The sequence below is a fragment of the Saimiri boliviensis genome, chromosome 10, assembly GCF_048565385.1.
Source record: "Saimiri boliviensis isolate mSaiBol1 chromosome 10, mSaiBol1.pri, whole genome shotgun sequence".
In the NCBI taxonomy this organism is placed as follows: Eukaryota; Metazoa; Chordata; class Mammalia; order Primates; family Cebidae; genus Saimiri; species Saimiri boliviensis.
This window is the reverse complement of record NC_133458.1, coordinates 19,630,324-19,644,576: the sequence shown is the minus strand read 5'-3', so window position 1 is coordinate 19,644,576 and position 14,253 is coordinate 19,630,324. Positions and strand designations below refer to the sequence as shown.

The 14,253-nt window shown below is 43.0% G+C and overlaps 1 protein-coding gene across 2 annotated transcripts in view; it reads right to left on the bottom strand.

Annotated features, from left to right (window-relative positions):
• Positions 1 to 14,253, bottom strand: part of CREB3L2 (cAMP responsive element binding protein 3 like 2) — a 140,856-nt gene that overhangs the window by 58,161 nt on the left and 68,442 nt on the right. The window contains exons 1-2 of one of the 2 annotated variants that reach the window (XM_010340364.3): positions 7,661 to 7,933; positions 5,453 to 5,669 (exon numbers count right to left, since the gene is read on the bottom strand). In XM_010340364.3, coding sequence (XP_010338666.1) covers positions 5,453 to 5,582 — 130 coding nt within the window. In that variant the 5' untranslated portion in view covers positions 5,583 to 5,669; positions 7,661 to 7,933. Of the gene's footprint in view, positions 1 to 5,452; positions 5,670 to 7,660; positions 7,934 to 14,253 lie in introns of those variants that run through there. The other variant, XM_003929746.4, reaches the window with a different exon arrangement.

Below are 14,253 nucleotides of genomic sequence, written 5' to 3'. Positions count from 1 at the left end.
CTTATTACAGAGCAACGCCCGCCTCTCTTCAATTCAATCAAGGCTGAGAGAGGTGAGGAAGCTGCAGAAGAAAAATTGAAGCTAGTAGAGGTTAGTTCACGAGGCTTAAGGAAAGAAGCTGCCTCCATAACAGAAAAATGCAAGATGAAACCTCAAAAGCACAGGCAATAAAAATGAAAATGGATGAATGGGACTTCCTTAAACTAAAAAGCTTCTGCACAGCAAAATAAATGATTAACGGAGTCAACAGACAACCTGCAAAACAGAAGAGAATATTGACAAACTAGGCATCTGACAAGGAACAAATATCCAGAATTGACAAGAAACTCAAACAACTCAACAACAACAAGAAAAACAAGCCTATCAGAAAGGGGAGAGGACGTAAATAGACCTTTTTTTAAAGATACACAAATGGCCAAAGAGCATATAAAAAATGCTCACCATCACTAATCATCAGAGGAATGCAAATTAAAACTACAACGAGATATCATCTTATAGCAGCCAGAATGGCTATTATTCAAAAGACAAGAAATAACAGATGTTGGCGAGGATATCGAAAAAAGCAAAACTTTATACACTGTTGGTGGGAATGTAAATTAATACAATCTCTATGGAAATCTGTATGGAGATTTCTCAAAGAATGAAAAATAAAATAGCCATTTGATCCAGCAATCCCACTACTAGGTATCTATCCAAAGGAAAAGAAATTGTTATATCAAAAAGACAGTTGTACTGGTATGTTTATTGTGGCACTATCCACAATAGAGGAGATATGAAACCAACCTAAATGCTTCATCAACAGATGACGGGATAAAGAAAATGTGGTATGTATACACAATGGAATACTATTAATCCATTAAAAATAAAACCATGTCTTTTGCAGCAACGCAGATGGAACTGGAGACCATTATCTTAAGTGACACAGAAAGAAAAATACCATATGTTCTCCCTTATAAGTGGGAGCTACATAATGTGTACACATGGACATAGAGTGTGGAATGACAGAGCATATCCTCTGCAGATAAGCGGGTGTTTCCTTCAGCGCCTTGCATGAACTCAAGAAACACTCAATGAATGAATGGCAACACTGTAAGGCACTGAGAACACGGGATAAAGCAGTAGAGACTTTTTAAAAACCATCATTTTACAGACATCACTGTGAGGAGAGGTGTGGCAGTCAGCTTCCAAGATGGCCCCCAGTGGCCCTCACCTCCTGGTATCAGTCCTGCCTTGTGCGACCAACAGAATAGCTTTCAAGGCTGGGTCAGAATGACATTATAGTGGATCAGCTTTCACTCGGGGAAGCCGGTGGCCATGCTGCGGTGACACTCAAGCAGCCCTGCAGAGAGGCCTACCTGGAAAGCAGCCAGTTCACCAGCATTGATTTCCCAGCTACATCAGTGAGCCACCTTGGAAGTAGATCCTTTAACCCCGGAAAAGTCTTTAATGATGGCAGCCTAAGCCAACACGTGATTTCAGCCTCATGAGGGACCTGAACCAAAACTACACAGGTGAACCACCCCTGAAGTGCTTATCCATAGAAATCATGAGAAGTAATAAATGAGTAATCTTGTGTTAAGTCATTAATTTTCGGGGAGATTTGTTGCACAGCAATAGATAACTAATACAAGAAGTATTGGGAATGACTTCTACGAAGGAAGTAGAGCTTGGAATAGAGGCATCATAGGAATCGTGGGAATAATATAGGCAAAGCAGTAGAGCAAGAATGGGGAAAAACCATGGGCAAAGGCAAGTACAAATGTCATAAAGAACCATCACCACACAGAACCTCAGGATTGGGAGAAATCTTCACAGTCATTTAGTTCAACTGCTCATCTGATGTTAAAGTCCACTCTTAACGTAATAAAACTAAGACAAAAATTGCATGCATTTATCTAAGCTGAGTCCCAGAAAGACACTGGCTTCCTATATTGCTCCATGTAGTGATACAGATCATGAATAAATTTAGTCACAAGAGACATCGTCTGAACCAAGGTCAATTCTGAAAGTAATTTAAATAAGAAATTGAAGGAAGAGCAGAAGGAGATAGAAGAAGGAGGATACAGTTAGAAAAAATAAGGCCTAGTATTTGACAGATCAGTCGGATGGCCAGAGGTAATCCTACTGATGTACAACATCAATCTATTGTACATTTCAGAATAGCGAGAAGAGAATAATTAGGATATTCTTAGCATAAAGATAAATGTTTATGGTGATAGATATCCCAATGACCTTGGTTTGATCTTTGCACATTATATGAAAGCATCAAATTATCACACGTACCCTGAAAATATATCTATTATGTATCAATATAAAGAAAAGGAAAAGACCAGGTGCAGTGGCTTATGCCTGTAATTGCAGTATTTTGAGAGGCTGAGGTGGTGGATCATCTGAGGTTGGGAGTTCAAGACCAGCCTGGTCAACATGATGAAACCCTGTTTCTACTAAAAATACAAAATTAGCCAGGTCTGTTGGCACATGCCTGTAATCCTAGCTACTTGGGAGGCTGAGGCAGGAGAATCACTTGAACCTAGAAGGCGGAGCCTTCTAGGCTCACAATCTTGCAGTGAGCCAAGATCGTGCCATTGCACTCCAGCCTAGGCAACAAAAGCAAAACTCCATCTTAAAAAAAAAAGAGAGAGAGAAAGAGGAAAGGGAGAAGAAACAGACGCAAAGGAGGAAAAGAATAAGGAGGAAAAGAAAACAAACAACAAAAACAGAAAGAAACGGATGCAGCAGATTGGAAGAAGAAACTGGTTAATTAAAATGCTATGCAGTAGACAGACATTGTCCTAAGTTCGTTAAACATATCTCATTTTACCTTCACAATAACTCCTTATCACTGAATTATTTTAGTCCTGTTTCTTCCCCTGTGACATGGTTTGACTATGTCCCCACCCAAATCTCATCTTGAACTGTGTAGCTCCCCAAATTTCCACATGTTGTGGGAGGGACCCGGTGGGAGATAACTGAATCATGGGGTAGTTTCCCCCACACTGTTCTCCTGGTAGTGAATAAGTCTCACGAGATCTGATGGTTTTACAAGGGGTTTCCCTTTTCACTTGGCTCTCATTCCCCTGCTGCCATGTAAGATGTGCCTTTCACCTTCCACCGTGATTGTGAGGCCTCCCCAGCCACGTGGAACTGTGAATCCATTAAACCTCTTTTTCTTTATAAATTACCCAGTTATGGGTACGTCTTTATCAGCAGCATGAAAATGGACTAATACACCCTCCTTCCCAGAAGGCTTCCCCTCACCCTATTCTCCAGATTTTAGGTAGAGAAACTTGACAAACTACAGAGAAGAAGGATTAAGGCATTATGCACTTAAACTCTCATCAGGAAAAAAACAAATCTGAGCATATGGTTAAGGCTATAACAAGGTCCACCCAACAAAGAATCCACTAACGGATTGAAGGGATTCCTTTTACAGGATATAGGGCCACATTTCTTGGTCTGCTGATTAGTGTAGATCTATTCAAAGGAAGAATGTATCTGAGACGAAACATTTTAAAACCCAGAACATTCTCTGTCCCAAGATAAGACGTTTTACTGGTCGCAGAGGTGATTCTTTTTGAGACTAGTAATGGATCTAAGAATCCCATTGGAGGAGGGGTTCCTCCACAAAGCTAATGCCTGATTCAGGGCATTGATACAAGCATTTGCCTTTAACCAAGGGAAAGCAGGAGGAGACTTGCTCTGTAGGCAGCCACCTTCAGGAGATGCTGCCATATGTACAGTGGTGTAAGGACAAGAAGTGAACACTCGGGTCAAAACCCAAGAAGGTCAAGTTAGTGAGCATTCCTCACCATGTCATCCTTCTGTAAAGAAGAAGGCATATGCTGGACTGGGAATAGGAAACATCATTTTTAAAATTTAAAGTATTAAAATAGCTGGTTATCCCTCTAAGAAAACATAAAAAATTAAATTTAAAGTTGGGCATGGTGGCTCATGCCTGTAATCCCAGCACTTGATGAGGCTAGGGCGGAAAGATCACTTCAGCCCAGGAGTTTGAAACCAACCTGGGCAACAGAGTGAGACCCCAATCTCTACAAAAAAATTAAAAATTAGCCAGGTGCGGTGGCATATGCCTGTCGTCCCAGCTACTTGGGAGGCTGAGGCTGGAGGACTATGTGAGAGCCCCGGAAGTCAAGGCTACAGTGAGCTGAGATCACGCCACTGCACTCTGGTCTGGATGACAGAGTGAGACCCTGTCTAAAAATGAGGGAAGGAAACAAGGAATGGAGGAAGGAAGGAGAGAAAATGAAGGATGGAAGGGAGGGAAAGAAAAGAAAAGAGAGAAAGAAGGAAGGAGGGAGAGAGGGAGGAGTAGGGAGGGAGGGAAGGAAGAAGGGAGAGAGAGAGGGTGGAAAAGAAAGAGAGAAAGAAAAGGGAAGGAAGGAAGGGAGGGAGGAGAGAAGGGAGGGAGGGAGAGAGGGAGGGAAGGAAGGAAAGAAAGAGAAAGACAGAAAAGAAAGAGAGAGAAGGAAGAAAGGGAGAAAGGGAGGAAGGAAAGAGAAAGGAAAGAAAGAAAGAAAAAAGAAAGAAGGAAAGGGAGGGAGGGAAGGAGGAAGGGAGAGAGAGAAAGAGCAGATAAGAATAAAGAAAAGAGAGAAAGAAAGAAAAAGGGAGGGAGGGAGGGAAGGAAGGAAAGAAGGAAGGAAGGAAGAATGGAAGGAAAGAAGGAAGAAAGGAAAGAAAGAGAAAGAAGAGAGAGGGAGAGAGGGGAAGAAAGAAAGGAAAAAAGGGAGGAAGGAAGGAAGGAAGGAAGGGAGGCAGAAATTGCACTTAAAAGACGTATAAGCCTGGAGAATTTGGAACAAGATACAGCCTTTGCCAATTAAGAGCTGTAGAGTAACGGTCAAAACATCTTAACATCTCTAAGGCCAGAAAAACTCAATCTTCAACAAATACCGAACTCATGGCATTGACGATGGGTATGAAAGGGTAACCAACAAGAAAGTCTAGGAATGTCCACTGTGATCTGGGGTGGGGGACATGGGGTCAGTGGAATATGCTGGAAGTGGGTTGGATGCTTGGATGCCCAAGAAGCTCCTATAGAAGAATGGTCAGAAAAATTATTTCTCAGAAAAAAAAAATGCCATGACCCCTTGAAATAATGGACTTACTCTATTGGCAGGAATGACCAGTCACATAGACTGGCCAATTTTGCAAAAGGCTGCTCTGCTGCTGAAGCCACAGGGTGAAAGAGAGTAATGACCATCCAAAAATGACTTCAGTTACAGCAAGTTCCCAAGGGACCTGGGCGGTGTGGAAAGATGAGTCCTGTGCCTCTGCTTTTCCCCACAGCCCCAGCATCAGGCCCTACACACTGCAGGTGTGTCGCTAATGAGGGTGCCAACATCCTCTTTAATGTAATTCACACCCCACACCCTCAAGAGCTCAGAACCAAAGGCGCTAAGGTCCAGGCATCCTCCTGCTCTGAGTTTACCGTCATTGAAGCTGTCACTGGTGGTAATGTGGGTGAAGGGCGACTGGGCCCGAGCCTCCTCGCACAGGGAGTAGCTGTGCTCAGCCTGGATGAGAGGTGCCGGGGACGTCGGGGAAGGTTCCACCTCCATTGACACACTCTTCTCCGAGAGGAAAGGGTCATTCAGGAGCTGACCCAAGACGTTCTGGGAAAACTCATCCAGAAGTTCTGAGAAGTGCTACAAGAGACAAAGGAGGAAGAACTCAGTTTCTCTTAACCATGATGTGATAGTTACCCTACGCACATATTCTACGGCAAATACCTCATCCATTGCTCGATATGAAGCTCCTCCTAGACAATGTCCAGTTACCTCATGCTGTGTAGAAAACCACCCCAAAATTTAGTGGCTGAAGGTAATCATAATATTAATGCATTACTTCTCACTCCTCAGTCGGTTGGGTTGGGTGGGTGAACTGATTGCATCTGGGTTCCCTGACACAGCACACCAGCGGGAAGGCTGGCTGGGACCCCTGGACACCTGGGCCTCTTTCTCCAAAGGGCAGATCAGGCTGGGCTTCCTCCCATGATGGCAGAAATCTTCCATGAGGGAGAAAAACCAAAGCTGAATGGCCCAGACATCACGTGCCATTACACCTTCCACATTCTTTTGGTCAAGGCAAGGGACAAGGCCAGCCCACACCCATGGGGCAGGAAAACAGACTCCACCACCTGATGAGCTGAATGGCAGCATCACAATGCAGATGAATGTGGATGGTGGAAGAGGCATGATTCACCGGGGGTCCTTGCTGTCATGACCTACCACATTTTGCACTGATCAAGTTAACATTTTTAAATAAGCTCTCCTCCATTTCTAATAGCATGAAGGTGTAGTTTATACTAAGGTGCCATGCTCAAAAACACTAGAGGTGGCTTCTCCATGGCCTGGACTTCGTTCCGCTCTGGTTTTTCCTTAATATCCTCCCATCCTTTATCTCTAATATCATGAACGTTCCAGACTCCACCATGATTTGGACCATCATTGAAGCTGTTTGGACTAGCCAAACAGCTAGGAAATAGGACTAATCCATATAAATTCCCTGGGAGTCCCAATCCTTGTGACACTGTCCCATGCTAAATGCGCTGCAGCCCCATTTACTCTCCCTCCTTGATAGGACTATATTCATGGTATGAGGATCTTTGGAGCAGGGTTTCTCAACCTTGGCACTGATAACATTTAATCCATTGTGAAGGGCAGGGGCAGGGGCACTGTCTTGTGCATTGCAGGTTATTTAGCAGCATTCCCGGCCTCCACCCACTAGAGCACTCCCCCAGTGTGAAACCAAAATTATTTCCAGACACTGTCCAAATGTCTGTAGCTGAAAAAAAATCACCCATAGTTTAGAATCACTACTACTGACTATATTAGAAATAATAATAATATAAAATAAGGCCAGGTGCTGTGGGTTATGCCTGTAATCACAGCACTTTGGGAGGCTGAGGCAGGCAGATCACGAGGTCAGGAGTTTGAGACCAGTCTGACAAACATAATGAAACCCCAATCTCCACTAAAAACACCAAAAAATTAGCTGGGCAAGGTGGCAGGTGCCTGTAATTCCAGCTACTCGGGAGGCTGAGGCAGGAGAATCACTTGAACCCAAAAGGGCAGAGGTGGCAGTGAGCCGAGATCATACCACTGCACTCCAGCCTGAGCTACAGTGCAAGGCTCTGTCTCAAAAAAAAAATAATAAATAAATAAAATAAAATAAAATAAAAATAAAAATAAAATAAAAAATAAAATAAAATGAAAATGTAAAACCCACTTTGGTACCAGCTATTAGAGACATATCAGCCTTCTTAGCATTCTCTGAATCACAGACCAACAGGCGTCATCCTCATTAATTAAACTTTAGTGACACTTCTGGTATAGAAAGGAAGTTAAGAAAGCAGATGCAGCAATAAAAGAATGATTACAAATAATAAGGCTTAGGGTAGGCAATGAAATTTTTGGGATTCACACAAACACCTAAGTCCCACGACCAAACTGAAGTGTCAGTGAAAGTGTTATGAAAACGAACACCGGAAGGGAAGGTGGGAGGTGCCCCGGGAACTCTAAGATCAAGCTAGCTGTAGGGCAGGATGCTTCCTCTAGTAAAGGAGAAAAGCAGACAGCAGAGAGGAGGCCCTTGCAGGCTAGGTCCCTAACGAATTAGAACTGTAAAATCCACTCACATCACCAACACGGGACGTGGCATTTCCTCAGGACAGACTGCAGGGAAGCTACAGGACTTGGGCATGTCCTAATAGGCATGATTGTCTGTGAGAACAAGAGAGGGGGTCCAAGTGAGAGCTCTCTGAGTACAAATACATTTCAAACTGGAAGGTTCAGAATTCGGAGTACTTAAGGCCACATACCAACTGCCTGCATTGCAATTACCAGGGGAATTTGGGTTAGTCATTTCATAATGAAATCTTTTAAGCATTCAGAAAGATTATACATATCATGAACAATTATGTAGTCATTCCTTTAAAAAAAAAAAAAAAAAAAAAAAAAACTGGGGCTGGGAGAGGTGGCTCATGTCTGTAATCCCAGTACTTTGAGAGGCTGAGGCAAGAGGATCACTTGAGCCCAGGAATTTGAAACCAGCCTGGGCAACATAGTAAGATGCAGTCTCTACAAAAAACACAAAAATTAGCCAGACATGGTGGTGGTACATGCCTGTAATCCTAGCTACTTGGGAGGGTGAGGCAGGAAGCTTCCTTGAGCCCAGTAGGTCAAGGCTATAGTGAACCATGACTGCACCACTGCACTCCAGCCCAGGCGATGGAGTGAGAACTTGTCTTTAAAGAAAAGAAAAAAAAAAATTAGCCGGGGTTGCACGGTGGCTCAGGCGTGTAATCCTAGCACTTTGGGAGGCCAAGGCGGGCGGATCACTTGAGGTCAGGAGTTCGAGACTGGCCTGGCCAAGATGATGAAACCCCATCTCTACTAAAAATACAAAAATTAGTTGGGCGCGATGTTGCATGCCTATAGTCCCAGCTACTCACAAGGCTGAGGCAGGAGAATTGCTTGAACCTAGAAGGCAGAGGTTGCAGTGAGCCAAGATCATGCTACTGCACTCCAGCCTGGGTAACAGAGTGAAATTCTGTCTCAAAAAGAAATAAGTAAATAAAATTTTTTAAAAATAAAGAAAAAATTTTAAATAAAAAATTTTAAAGTCTTATTTTTACATGTTTGCTACTGCAACCTTACTTTTTTTTTTTTTTTTTTTTTTTTTTTTGCTTTTCTTGCTTTCTTTTTCTTAAGAAATAAAATATGAAGGACAGTTAAAGCTCCCATCCCTTCCCTTAATCCCTCTCAAAGTCAACCATTAGTCAGACTTAGTGTTTATCATTCCTATCCAGGTCTTTATTCTTTTACTATATATGCATGTTTCCATTACACACAGGATTCTTTAAAATGTTAAGTAAATGGTACTATATCTCATATATCCTCTGCAATTTCCTTTTACCAAAAAAAATTTTTTTAGATTTATTCATGTTTATACATGTAGCCTTATTTCATTGATTTAAACATCTGAATTCTATTCCACTGTATTCATCCACTTCCTCTGGAGAAACTCTTAATCTTTTTTTTTTTTTTTTTTTTTTTTTGAGACATAGTCTTCCTCTGTTGCCAGGCTAAAGTGCAGTGGCGCGATCTTGGCTCTCTATAACCTCCACCTCCCAGATTCAAGTGATTCCCCTGCCTCAGCCTCTTGAGTAGCTGGGAATACAGATGCACACCACCATGCCTGGCTAATGTTTTGTATTTTAGTAGAAACGAAGTTTCACCATGCTGGCCAGGACGGTCTCGATCTCCAAATCTTGTGATCCACCCGCCTTGACCTCCCAAAGTGCTGGGGTAAACATGTGTGAGCCACCGTGCTCAGCCACAGATTTTTTTAATTATATGTAATATTGTAATAAATATTCCTTAACATGAAGATAACTTTTAAAAACACAAAAATTTTGCTTTCAGAATGTGGTTTAAAGGCATAAATAAATAAATAAAAACTTACAAACTTGATGATCCACTCTCAGAGATTTTGGCTTAGTAGGTTAAAGGCATCTATATTAAAACTATCATCTATGCCGAGCATGGTGGCTCACACCTGTAATCCCCACACTTTGGGAGGCAGAGGCAGGCAAATGGCTTGAGCCTAGGAGTTCAAGGCCAGCCTGGGCAACATGGCAAGATCCATCTCTACAAAAAATCAACAACAACGACAAAAACTCACACCACCTGTGCGTCTATGTTCACCTCAGCTTCTCAATCACTGGCTCCATTTCCACTCAACTCCCCTCTCCATATGTCACTTTACAGTTAAGTCCCTAGACCAGGCATCCCCAAACTGCGGCCCCCTGAGGCCATTTATCCGGCCCCCCGCCGCACTTCAGGAAGGGGCACCTCTTTCATTGGTGGTCAGTGAGAGGAGCACAGTATGTGGCGGCCCTCCAACGGTCTAAGGGACAGTGAACTGGCCCCCTGTGTAAAAAGTTTGGGGACGCCTGCCCTCGATGCTTACAAAGTTCCTAGAAGTTCAAATATGCCCAAGGTCAGAGGAAGACTCAAGGATTTTGCAGCTACTGTGTGTTAAACTTCAGATAGGCACTGGGGCCACAAAATAATAAATAAAAAACTAGAAAATGCCCATGCCCTCCCAGAGTTTACCACTTAGTTTACCACTAAGCTTCTCAAAGTTTAATGTGCCGATAAATTACCTGGGGATTCTAAGCCGTCGCTTCTCATTCACAGGTCTAGGCAGGCCCAAGATTCTGTATTTCTCACCAGCTCCCAGGTAATGCTGCAACTCCACAGACCACACTCCGGGCAGCAAGGAGCACAACAGTGGCAAGGCTAAGATTAGAACCAGACTTCCTGATTATACAACAACCTAAGTCAGCATCTGATTGCCTAAGTAGCTCCCCAAGGACAAATTTCCGGGTTGCCTGATGGTGACTAGTCTGCAACTGTTTGACACAGATCCTTTCAAGACAAAACTAAGGTGACAAAAAAAGAAATAAATAACGGAATGTAACATGCAAATGCAAGAGGTAAACCCCCAGTCCCCGCATTTCCAAGCCACAATTTACTACCCAGAACTACAAAGTCAACTACCGGTCTGCTGTGCTAGCCACGAAAGCTCTGGAATCCCATTCTATCCCGAGGCAAGGCTCTGACTGCCCAGACTTTCTCATGGAAGTTGCCCAGGTCGGCCTCCGCTGCTGACACTCTGTTTTCTTTCTTCTGAGCAGCACTAATGAATGTTTTCATGAACATCCCCTGGATAACCAACAATAAACATTCTCTAACACTGCTAACTTTCCCTGAACTCCCCCTACTTTGGATTATGCAGTCATTCTCACGTTACAAACCATTTAGCCCTAATGATAGGCAGTTTTGAAGCATTCACAGTTGTTATCAAGTGTATTATCATAACCTCCCCTCTGGAAAAGGATCCTCCTCAGAAGCCTAACCGTGCCTAAACACCCACCCACACCTAGGAACTCAGCAAAGTGGTGAGCTCTCAGTAGGTTCAGGGAGATCCTTGTGATTGAAAAGAAACTGGTTCCAACCAGATACTATGACTCAGCCCAGCAAATTAGCTCCAGCTGGGTCTCCTTGGCAGTGGTGGGCTCCAAAGACTCAGCAGACAGGTCAACATTCCATTGCTGGTGCCGGGATCAGGCCCGAGTGGGCCCATCTTTAATGCCAGCCAGCTGGAGAGGGGCCTTAGATGGTCCTGGAGGCCAAAAACCAGGGAAAGGAGCAACGTGAGCCTCAAAGAGAAAGCCTTTTTGGATCCTGTAAACACTTTAGGAAAGTACTACTCATGTGAACCCAAGGGTTATGGGATTTTAGTTTAATTCTTTCAAAGGCAATGGCATAATAAGATTTTACTCTTCTATCTAATATCTGAATCAAGCTTCGTGGGTTTACAAAGTAATTTCATAGCGTTTTTCTTACTCAGTGCTCATGACAATCCTGTAAATTGGCTTTTAGTCCACTGTCCAAGATCTCTGTCCCCTACTGAGAGACCCTGAACTAGGGTACTCTTATTTCAAATTGACTGAACTGTTCCCATATTGTTTCTCTAGGAAAGGGGTATTTGAGCCTCACAATCCAATTGTATGGAGCGGTTGTAAGAAGCACAAACCGTGATGGTGATGATAGTGGATGATGAGGTTGACAGGATTAGATGCTACACTTGCCTGATGGACTAAGTGCTTGACATATTAGATTTTCAGAAAATGAGCTGGGTGCTTTCCTAATATAAGGTAAACATGTCACCATTTACAGATGAGAAAACTGGGGCTCAGGATAATTAGCTATTTTGCTCTGTGATGCACACCTGCTGGAAGGTGAAACTGACATTCCCTCCCAAGTCCAGCCAGTTCCAAATTCCAGGCATTTTCTACCACAGCATGCTGCTTCATCTGAGGCAGCCTCTAAAGCTAGAAAAAGATAGGCTCACAGACAGTCATCCACTATGAACTCGTGGTCCCCTGCACTAAACCTGTAAAAACATGCCAGGAGTTTATAAGACGGAGAGACTCCTGGTATCAGTTGCTGTGATACCTCAGCAAAAAGGATGAAGATGGTTATTTGGCCTTAATGCATGTTTCTGCCAAAGGGGTCAAGTAATATCACACCATCTCTGAGTTGGAAGAAATCTCCTAACAGGATCAAACCCCTGCCTCACAACATCAATGTTCTTCACCCAGCTCAGAGAATACACATGCAACCTCCCGTAAAAATTTGTGTCAAGTTTTATCTCCCCAATTTGTGTCAGGTTTTATCTCCGCACTATCTAAAGATTCTGCATTAAGTATCCTCCAACTATCCCATAAGGTTTTGTGCCCCTTTATTCTTATAAACAACACCTTCATTCCAATCCTAATGGTCACAGTATGGCATTGTGGCAATATAGCTTTGGAGTCAGTCTGCCCTAAATTTGAATACTCGTTGTGCAAGCCTGAGCAAGATACTTCCATCCTCTAAACCTTGATTTATGAGGTTAATAATAACGCCGGTAAAGTGAGCTTAACAATAGTGCCGCCTTGTATCGTGAGAATTAAACTCAATAATGCATGTCATGCACCTAACGCTCCACTGCACAGCGATCTTTTAAAAAGCTCTTTTAAAAAAACATAATTAAAAAATAAAAAAGGCATTTTTCTACTTGCACACCAGCTTCTCACATTGTTCTTCCTAGAATATGCTTTTATTTTCATCTTTACCAATCGGGAAACTACCTAAGACAGAACACATGTAATTCTTTTATAAAGTCATCCCTAGACAGATACACCTTGAAATGATCTTTCATTTCCCTAAACAAGGAAATCCCTTTAAGTAACTCTTAACTTGACACATTTTTCCTTTTCTTTGATGTTCCCTTCTTTGCCAACTTACTTAAATATCCTATCACAAGGCCTTCCAAACTCTATGGCCCCGATGTAAACTGTGTGTCCACCCCTCTCTGGACCTAGCCCAGATCATAGATCACAGATCACAGACAGTTGCTGCACTCAACAACTATCTCGTTTGGATCTATTATTCTATAACATCCTAATGAAATAAAAGATAAATCTGAATTAGAGCTATACCTCCCAACAGCTATAAATGACTGCCATTAAATATTTTAAATGTCCAAATTTACAAATCACATAAGTTAGGAGAAATTTTTATCCTTGTAAGAATTTCTTATTGTATAAAAAATTACCTTGGCTCTGAAGCATTTACACTTTGAGTTTTCAGGTCACTAATGAATTGCCAAAGTAGCTTGCAAGGAAGGAGTAGTTTATGATCTGGGCCACCTCCTGCTGCTAACAACTGCCCTGAGATCTGAGGTCATGAGGGTGAGGAAAGGGGAACAAGCGGGAAGGAAAGAAAGGATTCACAATTTTTTTTTTTTTTGAGATGGAATCTCGCTCTGTCTACCAGGCTGGAGTGCAGTGACGTTATCTTGGCTCACTGCAACCTCTGCCTCCCGGGTTTAAGCAATTCTCCAGCCTTAGCCTCCCAAGCAGCTGGGACTACAGGCATGTGCCATCACACCCAGCTAATTTTTGTATTTTTAGTAGGGACAGGGTTTCACCATGTTGGCCAGACTGGTCTTGAACTCCTGACCAGCTGGTCATCCACTCGCCTTGGTCTCTCAAAGTGCTGGAATTACAGGGATTCATAATTCCTAAGTTCAATAACTGGCTGCATAAAGCTACTAATCTGTCTTCCGTATAGTACTCTCCACTGAGGTTCACGCATTCAACAAATATAGTGAGAGCATGGGCAGAACAATGAATGACTGAAGGTCAGTTTTATATAGACAGAATTGTCCCTAGGTGCAAAATGAGTTATCCAGAATGTACGTCCTGGGCCCCATCATCCAGAGTACTTGTACAGCATGTTCTAAAGCAGTTTTGCCATCCCGTAGTCAGCCCAACGGGCCTCTTTTGTGCACAGGCTAACAGAAGGGTGCTGCACTGAACCAGTTAGGGATGTGAATTCTAGCCCCGGCCTTGCACTTCACTGGTGGTCACTCTGCCTCTCCTAGACTTCCTTTACCTGTAAATCTGTGTGTGTGTGTGTGTGTGTGTGTGTGTGTGCATGCGCGCGCACGTGTGTGTACGTGTACTGTAAATCTGTGTACACGTGTGTGTATGTGTACCGTAAATCTGTGTGTGTGCGTGTATGAGTGTGCTTGTGTCCTATAAATCTCTGTGTGTGCATGTGTGTACTGTAAATCTCTGTGTGTGCGTGTGCATGTGCGTGTGTGTGTGTA